We start from the raw sequence: 10082 nt of genomic DNA on the forward strand, positions 1-10082 counted from the left end.
CGCCTCTCTATCTGTTATAGTATTCGTCCCAGTCAGGTGTGACGTTCACTTTGTCACCTTTTGCGAGGCTCCTATCTCGGAAACGAAGCCTCAGTCGTAAAAATGGAACTTAGACTTTTTGCTTGTTTTCGTGTGAGGAATCACCTCCCAAGCGTTGTAAACGACCTTTAGAAACACCCTGTATATGGAGGGGGAAAGGGGGAAATCCACTGAAAATACTTTTTTAAAAAAAATGGGGTTTCGCCCCCCCCCCCCTTCGAAAAAAATGATATGAAAAGTTCAAAATGCACATAGAAATAATCGCTGGCATGAAAGAAACAGAAGAAATATTTGCATCATTGTCGTATGACCAATGTAACTTGAGTTGTACCCCCAAAACGAATGGTGGGCACGCCACTGATTGAAGCTTCAAAATGCAGGGGTACCTTGAAATGACTATAGCTCAGAAACTAAATGCCCTAGAGATATGAAAGATATACCGTTGTACGCAGAATGAATCACAGATTTAGACGATATATAATTTATGCACATTCGGCGTACATATGGAGGGGGAAAGGGGGGAAATCCCCCTCGAAAAAATGTCAAAATGCAAAATTTATGCAAATTTGGCATATATATGGAGGGGGAAGGGAGAAAACCCCCAAAAATTGTTGAAATGTTTGAAATTTATATTTTCCCTTGAAAAGATATGCAAAAGAGAAGTCCCTTTTCCCGCCTTTTCACCTCCATTTTCATGAAGAAAAAAAAAGGTGCAAGAAACATTTCTGTTAAATGCATGTGTTAGGAACAAAAAAAAAAAAATCAAAATTCTAGCCAAAAATAGAAGTTATAACGTAAAAACTACGACCTTGACACAGCATCTCGATCGTGAGGGTTACCTTTAGGTATCTCGTTCGAGATGCTTGGGATCCAAGAGGTTAAATGTATGAATTGCCCTTGAATGGCATGGAAAATTTTGGTTCTTGATCTAGAAAACCTGCAAACGTCGGGGAATTTTCTTTTTACAAAATTGTAGTCGCCATACAGATTCTTGAACATTGTAAGAATTTAAAGTTCACAATAATTTGAAATGTAAGTGTGAATGGCCATAAATAAAGTATGCCAAACATCAACACTGTGCGCCATAGTTATCATTAGGGGGTCAGATTTTTAGGTCCAAACATATTTTTTTATTGGTTCATACATTTGCATTTATTTCCAATAAAAATGCATAATTTTATCTTTAGCACATAAAACATACATTTGTAGAGAATGAATGTAAAATGTACATATTTTGGAGATAATGCATTAAGTAAAAAAAAAATACTTTGCGAAAGATGGATATTTACAAAATGATTTTGGGGTTCCTATCTGCAAATCCAAGTTTTCTTGTGTGTCGTGCCGGACCCTGTGGCCGAGTGGTTAGCACATCGTGCTGCGGCACCAAGAGTCCCGGGTTCGAATCCCGCTCAGCTTGGTTGTTTGTGAATGTCCATTCATCAATTTCATCACTCATCCCCATCTTCGCAAATTAGTCAAGAGGCACAAAACGCGAAGTATAATACGTGGTCAGTTAGGAAAGTAATGAGACTGGCAACACTGTGCACGAACCGGCAATGCTGCTGCCCCCACCTTCACACGGCAGGTAGGTGAACGCTTGCCGTTGACTCTGTACAAGTTTCAACTTGCTTGCTACAGCGTCTGGCGTGAAGTTGTGTTTTTGAGGTGCGTTACGAAAATGGACTGGCAAAAGTTTGAATAACGTTGTGCCATCAAATTTTGGGTTAAGCTTGGCGAATCTGCTACTGTGACTTATGAAAAGTTACAAAGGGTTTATGGAGAACATGCACTATCTAGGGCACAAGTGTTCAGATGGCACAAGTCCTTTTTAGAAGCCGAGAACAAGTGGAAGACGAACCTCATGTGTTAAGACCTTTAACCTCAAAAACGGATGACAATGTGGAAAGAGTGAGGTCTCTTGTGAGGTCAGATCGTCGATTGAGGGTGAGAATGAGCAGTAGTGAGTTAAATTTGAACGTGTGTACCGAATGAAATCCTTGCAAGACTCAGGAAGAGGGTTGCACGTGTGCTACCAGACATTGCACGCACTTGGATGCTGCACCACGACAATGCAGCATGTCACACGGCAGTATCCATCAATGAATTTTTGGAAAAAAAAAAAAAAAAAAGCATTCCTGTGGTTCCTCAGCCCCCTTATTCGCAGGATCTCAGTCCCTGTGACTTTTTTTATTCCCCTTGCTCAAAAACCACTTGAAAGGACGCCATTTTGATACTTTGGATAATATCCAGAAGAGCGTAACCGACGAGCTAAAAGGTATTCCAGCAGAAGCCTTCCAGCACTGCTACGGACAATGGAAACAACGCCTCCATCGCTGTGTAGCTGCCCAAGGGAACTATTTTGAAGGGGATAACCTTGATTTGTAAAAATAATAGAATTCATAGTTTACAGAAAATCAGTCTCATTACTTTCCTAACAGACCATGTAAATCAATCAATCTTGTGTGTCGTAATAGGAAAACTTCAAACTTCCACACATATGCTTTGCGAAACAGTGAAAGGCGTTAATGCAGTTGAAAGGAAATTGAATTATCTATCAGAGACTTGCATGCAAGTTCTTAAAGGCAAATTTCGAAGTCTGATAAAACTTGGGATACCAAAAACTGTAAAAGTTGCTCAAGTTCTGGAGAGTGAATGTGTAGTTGAAATTTATAGTGTATGTGTGTATGACATTCTGCACTTCAGATATGCACATCTGACTACATGTGATGTGGAAAGGTCATTTTCACAGTACAAGTCACTGTTCAGAGATGATTGGTGTACAATTTCAGTACACAATTTGGAAATGTGCTTCGTTGTTCATTGTAATAAACAGAAAGAATGAAACGGCTACTAACATCCTGCTGTTACTATTTATTTGTCCAACAGAATTTTGGATTGTTTTTTTCTTTTTAGTACCTAAAAAATCTGCTCCCTAGTTTTCACCAGGAAGGCGCTTTAAGAACTCTGTAGTTTGATCTTCGTTCTAAAGAGAACAGTCATGCACAATATTTTCTGAGAAGGCCGTTGTTGTGGGTTCAGGGTTCCCACACACCTGGAAATCTCAGGGAGTTTGAAAGAAATAAAAATCTCAGAGAAAATCATCTAATTGATCCCAGTGAAGTACAACTGAAGGACTAGAATATGCTCTGCCTGCTTTTAAATGTTGTATATAAATGTAATTCTGTACTGATTGTAGCTTCTTGTTTCTTAGATGGCAGCGAAATATCACAAAAAGGTGGTATGAAGTCGTGGACACAGGAGGATATGGAGATGGCGCTCGATGCACTGCGAACCCACAGAATGAGCCTAACGAAAGCATCAGTCTCGTTTGGTATCCCTTCGACAACATTGTGGCAAAGAGCGCATAGACTGGGAATAGACACGCCAAAGAAAGAGGGTCCAGCCAAAACTTGGACGGAAGACGATTTGAACAGTGCCCTGGATGCTCTGAGAGCCGGTAGGATATCTGCAAACAGAGCGTCCAAGGCGTACGGCATTCCGAGTAGCACCCTGTATAAAATCGCTCGCAAAGAAGGCATCAAACTGTCGGCTCCGTTCAACGCCGCACCGACGACTTGGAGCCAGGAAGATCTCAATAAAGCTTTGGAGGCTATCCGCACCGGAATGTCTGTGCAGAAGGCGGCGACGGAGTTTGGTATACCGAGTGGGACATTGTACGGGAGGTGTAAACGAGAAGGTATCGAGTTGCAAAAGAATAACCCCGTACCGTGGTCCGAGGACGATATGAACGAAGCCCTTGAAGCGGTGCGGGTGGGCGAAATGAGCATAAACCAGGCTGCAATCCATTTCAATTTGCCTTACTCGTCTCTGTATGGTAGGTTCAAACGTGTGAGGTACGAAGCTGCAGACAGTCACGAAGGTCTGGAATTCCAGGTGTTCAGTAGCTGAGGGTGAGGAATACAATCAAAGAAAACTGACTGGTGTTTACAATACCAAAGTACTAGCGTGATATTTTTAACATAGTCATGAATTTAAAAAAATTATATATATAGATGATAAATATATAACATATATAATTGTTTTTAAATTAAATTATTATTGCTTGCACGTTCACGAAATTTGTTCTGGGAGTTCAATGAATTTAGCTTGGAGTATTTTTTCTTGATTTGAGCTGAAATGTTATTGGAAGAATTGTGGCTATAGTTTCATCTGGTTGCACTCAGGTGGGAATTGTTTGTAATGAAGTACTGTGCAAAGTGAACATGAAGTAACTGTGTGCATAATTTTACATGAACTTATCCCATTATTTTATAATATTTCGCCGTTTAATGACTTCTATGCCAACATTGTATGCAGATATTCAGTCATAGACTCTCTTTAGTTGCCCCTTCCTAACCTCCCATATTTTACTCGTGATAAATGAGGTATTGCTACTTACACCAGAAAACAGAAAACTCAAAGGTTTTCAGTTCGTAACTTGGGACTTACACTCGGACACCTTAACAGAAAGTACAAGTGAACTTGTTGCATGCAAAAACAATCAACAATTCCAGCATGTTTCGAGGAGTTTCTGTCATTAGAAAATTATTGAAATGTCTTTGACACCTTTGTCTACGAGTACTTTGCTTTAATAAAATAAAAGTAAGAACTTAATTACAATTACTATTGTTGGGAAATAACAGAACCCAATGATAGAGCTCTTAAGATTTAGTAAATTAACAGGTCATTTTAAGGTTAGCAGGGACTGAGTATTTGAATTCCATTCATCTCACATCCACTTGCATCCAGAATCGAAATATTCCCATCCGTAATAGTTACAATATAAATTTCTTCGGTTTCTTTGATCTTAAAGCAATAGTATTGTTCAGCTCCAGCCATTGGTTTCATTGCACATCCTTATTTTGTATTTATAAAAAAGTTTTTCCATTTCTCCGATTAGTTCATAGGTGACGATCAATGTTGTATTTCTACTGGAATTTGAAATCTATTCATGCAATCTTTGAGGAAAACAAAAAAAAAACATCAATACAGACTCAACAGGAAAACATGGTGTGGATCAAAAACTTTCTCATGATCGAAAGTGTATTGAATCAATTCGTCACCTTTGCATAAAAGCTTTTAAGATGCAATAAGATATTGAGACTTCACATTAAACCTGAATTGAATACCTTCAATTTTCTGATTATTTTAGGAGATGCTCAATGCCTATGAAAACAAGGTAGTCTGCCTTCTCAAGCCAGCTTCGTTAAAAAGAAATCCTCAAATGTGCATTTGCGCATTTTTAAATTTTATCGCAGTGGCTTTTTCAAAATATGATCCCCCACCCCCCAAGAACCATTCTAATGTTATATTTAGAATACCTTGTAGAATATTCATTGAAATCTGTCTAGATTATCACAATACTTTCTTGGTGCTATAAGTTTATCTTGTATCATAGATGTCTAGAAAAAATGCAAAAGGAATGCACATTAAAATTTTCTCCGCCGCTTTAAGAAAGTTCTAAGCAAGTTGTAATTTTAGAATTTAGAAATCATTCTTGCTCTTCAGAATGAATAACATTTTCCAAAATTTGATTCCTAAAACTCAAGTTTTTATTTGCCTTGTCTGCTAATATTTGCACTTAGTATTGTGGAATGTTTTTGTGACTTAGAGAAGAGCTGGACCTTTGACTATGCTAGTGAAGTCATAGAGCGTTCCACTCCTTTTGAAAAACTGCCGTGCATTTCCAAATTCAGAGAAATTACATCCATGTAGAATTCCTTCAAGTGAACCTTTGTGTAGTTTGCTTTCTTATGTCTGTAATAGCTTAAGTGCCACCAGAAGCGTACTTTCTATCACACTGGCGTACACAGGATTGCGTTTCAGAGTGGAATTGTAAAAATGGATATTGCATATATGTTTTCTGGCAGAAAGTGAGGGTAAACAAAATTAATAATTACCATTTTCAACCTTCAGTTTAAGATTTGTTCCAAGACAAAACTGGTAATTGAGTTCAGTTTTTTTCCCTCTTGAGTTTACTGCTTTCACTTGAAAATTTTGATTTTCTTAAAAGTTTAGGGTGGGGCTGTAGCTCCATCAGCTCCTCCCTGCATATGCCAGTGAGCAGACATCCAAACAATAACTACAAAAGTAATTTTTGAGTGGTCTGGAAGGGATATAACTATATTTTTTTAATGGATTACAATTTTTGAAAAAGTCCTGGCTGAGACAAGCCACAGGTCAAGATCGGGTACAGTAAATGTAGTTTTAATATTGTATATGTGGCGTTTCATATTTTCATGTTGCAGCAAGTGTAATTCTGATTAATTTCAAGAGCCCACTGCCTTCATTAGCAAAGGTTACGGTGTCTGGGATGGAAATGGCAGTGCAACACTGCTTTGTTTGTTCCCACTTGGTAGTAGTTCCAGTTTCTTCCCGCTGGCAGTGTTGGTGGGTGTTTCTAGGATTGAGTCATCTGCACATCCATGCTCCACCCAACTGGCTTCCTCTAGGGGAACATCGAAGAAATGCATGCTATAATCCAGCAGAAAGCAACACTAAACTCAGACAACGCCAAGCACACCCGGCCTGGCAGCCCAGACTTTTGAGTAAATCTCAAACAGCAAGAACCAAAGTGGACCGACTTCCTATCACCTGCCCAACGAATGCCAACCACACCGTGCTAAACAGAAGGCTCAAGTCAAGAAAGACCCACTTGCGCTACCAGACAGGAGAAATTTGAACTACTGACATCGGTAACAAACAAACCAGTGAGACACTATCTCAACTCCGTCCCAGATGGAGTAACCTTTGTTAGTCAATGCAGTTGTCCTTCCAAGTTCAGGTTTGCCTTGACCTTTGTTTGGCTGATGCCAGCAAAGCCTTTTCCGGTATGTCCAATCCTTTCGAAAAACCCTTATGGTATTCCAAATCTGAAAACTTATACAGGGTGTTTCCAAGCTGATGATACAAACTTTCAGGGATGATGGAGAAGGGCACATGTATCAATTTGAGATAAGGAACCCTGGTCCGGAAACGACTTAGTCGAAAGTTATAAGCGAAAATCAATGTATGAAGATGTAATACTTTTATTAGCTGCAAAAGTTTCACAAGCTGTTCCGTGGCCAGCTCGGTCACCTGATCTGACCCCACTTGATTTCTTCTTGTGTGGTCATGTGAAGAGTCTTGTGTACGAGAAATCTGTAGTACACTGAAGAGGATCTGGCAAGAATTCTCGCTGCCTGTGACATTGTTCGAATGACCCCAGGGTTGTTCCAACGGGTACGCCAGAACTTTGTGCGACGATGTTATGCCTGCAGCAAAGCTGGGGGACGCCACTTTGAACAACTGTTGTGAATGTAGCAGCTTGTGAAACTTGTGCAGGTAATAAAAGTATTACATCTTCATACGCTGATTTTCGCTTATAACTTTCGACTAAGTCCTTTCCGGACCAGGGTTCCTTATCTCAAATTGATAGATGTGCCCTTCTCCATCATCCCTGAAAGTTTGTATCATCAGCCCAGAAACACCCTGTATATGCTTAGAACTCTTCTAATCTGTTCCGTTAATCTTCGTGTGGTTCGCTTTCGTTGTTGTCTAGATATTCCCAATAGTTTCATATCTAGAAAAGACTATTAAACTATTGAGAGTATACATACGTACATCAGTGAAAGCAAAGTACATGATGATTCACATGAATGCTCAGATTTTGGAATCTCATAACGGTTTTTCGAAAGAGCCTTTGTCGTCTTCAGTCAGTCGAAAGTCCAGCCAAGCCTTAATGAGAAAAAACAATGAAATTTACAATATGGAAATACAGAACGTCACCTATACAGAGGTCAAGACACCCTAAACACAAAGTGTGGAGGCAACCAGATTCAGTAGATATTATCTAATTGGAAATGTTAAATATTATCCAGTGTACAAACCAGTAAAAAATAAAAAAAAGTGGCAAGGGGAATTGATGGAACCACAACTTACATTAAGTTGCTTTAATAGTGCATATTATTTATATATATATAATTTCTAGTACAACACGGACTTACAGATGTACTAGGCTCCACCGTACTAACCCATGTCTCCTAAGTAATCCAACTGTCCTTGCAGCACACAGATATTTCATGACCAGTTTTGTACAAGTGCCAAGTGTTTTTTTGTGAAATCAGTGTCTTGTGGATGGCTGTTAGGTCTGTGATCAGATTACAAATTGGTACGAGCTGTTGATGCTTTTGAAACAAATATACTGAGTGCTTATTGGAGGGAAAATATTAAGTTCATACTATGAGTTGGAACATAATCACTGAGAAAAGATGCATTGCAATTGGCAATACTGCCATGTAAATAAGCTACTATACACCTTTGATACAAAAATGTTATGTATCGATGTTAACATGATATACAGTTCCATTTTCATTATGAGATTTGTTCCTGAGTTAATTTTTACACATTCTTTTGTACATGAGCATTCATTAAGTGATTGCAGAAAAGAGTTCACGCACTGTGCAAGAATATTAATGTAGATATATTATGTATGTAATAATATATATTCAGCAGTGGTTCAAATTGTTCATTCCTAGGTAAATATGAGGTTAGGGAACAAGTTCTACAAATTTTTTGACGAAATAACTCTTGAATAGTTTTGAAATTTAATGTTATGTGCTCTGTTATAAAAGATTATTTATACATCTAGAACATAGATGTGTGCGGGTGTATTACGAATGAGTATATCTACATGTATGTATGTGTATGAATGGGTTAATTACATATATACAAGTGGTTTGGTTGAAAACAAGACTGACTTAATTTCAACTCCTATTTGCGTTTTTTTTTATTTTTTCGTGTGCGATTCCAAAGTAGATTGTTACAATATTGTGCAAGTTCATGACAAATTTGGGTCCGCAATCAGGCTGTATTTGACTAGGCTAGGAGTAGAGAAATTACAGAATTTCCTAATAGTGTTCTTTGCCATTTGTTTAAGAAACCAACATGGGAAGAAATCCATGACTTAGGCTATATAAGGAAAGTTATTAAATTAAATGCATCTTTGATTATGATATGTTTATTTGTATTTTGATTTCACTATGTAGCATACATATTGGGATTTTGGAATACCTATTTGCATCAACAAATTTGTGCAAAAAAAATCTTAAAAGTACTATAGGGCAGTCAACAGTAATTTCAAATATGAATACAAACTAAAGGCTATGGAATTTCTGATCTGGTTTGAATGATTTTTTATCCAAATAATGGGAATACCATTATTGTTACTAGTACTCTGTTGTGTTTAACAGTCATTGCATTTGTATAAGTACGTGTAATTGTAAGTTACACTCTTGACAAATAAGTGTAATTGAAATAAATTATGATGGTTTGGATTTGCTATAATGGTAGTATGAGAGAATGAATTTTTCAAATCACGTGTTCATTCCATTTTTGTAACCTTTTTTTTAATAAGATAAAAATAACGATCACCTAAGTAAAGATGATTCTTGCAATATATGACTGAATTACAAGCAACAACAGTTGCATTTAAATTCAATTTTTGTATTTTTGTGTTAATTTTTTTTCAATCTTTTTTTTTTTTCATTTGTATGTACAAACTAGTCGTGAATTGTTACCAAAATGGAACCATATGTTGTTAGGGGAAGATGTTTTACGTGAAATACCTACTAGTTGCATTAAGCGATATTTTTTTTTTTCAAATCTTATATTTTTTGTGTCTTAATTAAATGAGGGGATGAAATATTGTAAAATATTGATTTCTGTTGTTAACAAGAGCAATTTTGGTTACAACTTATTTGATTCAAATGAGTCCATTTTAAAAAAATCAATGATATAACTGAAAGACTGTTATTAAATTTTCTGGATTTGCGTTAATGGTGGCTTCACATGGTAATATTAGTTAGAAATAGTATTCATTCCCATTTGTAAAGCTCACATGTCGGATAACTTGTGTCATACAGATTATTTATAATCACATATCATTTTATACATGTTTTATATAGCCATTATGCATTCTCTCGAGGAGTTCCATTAGTATAACTTTCATGCGTTAAAAACAGTTGTACAGATATGTGGTGGATGTTGTTATTAAAGAATTACAT

The 10082-nt window shown here is 37.3% G+C and overlaps 1 protein-coding gene across 4 annotated transcripts in view; it reads left to right on the forward strand.

Moving 5' to 3' along the window:
• The window catches only part of LOC146005017 (uncharacterized), a 36920-nt gene extending 32265 nt beyond the window's left edge, over positions 1-4655 (forward strand). For all 4 annotated transcript variants that reach the window (XM_083144144.1, XM_083144146.1, XM_083144147.1 and 1 more), the window contains one exon: positions 3251-4655. In XM_083144144.1, the coding sequence (XP_083000270.1) occupies positions 3251-3948 (698 nt within the window). In that variant the 3' untranslated portion in view covers positions 3949-4655. The remainder of the gene's footprint in view (positions 1-3250) is intronic.
• Positions 4656-10082: the final 5427 nt, after the last annotated feature.

This window comes from Lepisma saccharinum, chromosome 22, assembly GCF_977018435.1.
Source record: "Lepisma saccharinum chromosome 22, izLepSacc3.1, whole genome shotgun sequence".
NCBI classification, from domain to species: domain Eukaryota; kingdom Metazoa; phylum Arthropoda; class Insecta; order Zygentoma; family Lepismatidae; genus Lepisma; species Lepisma saccharinum.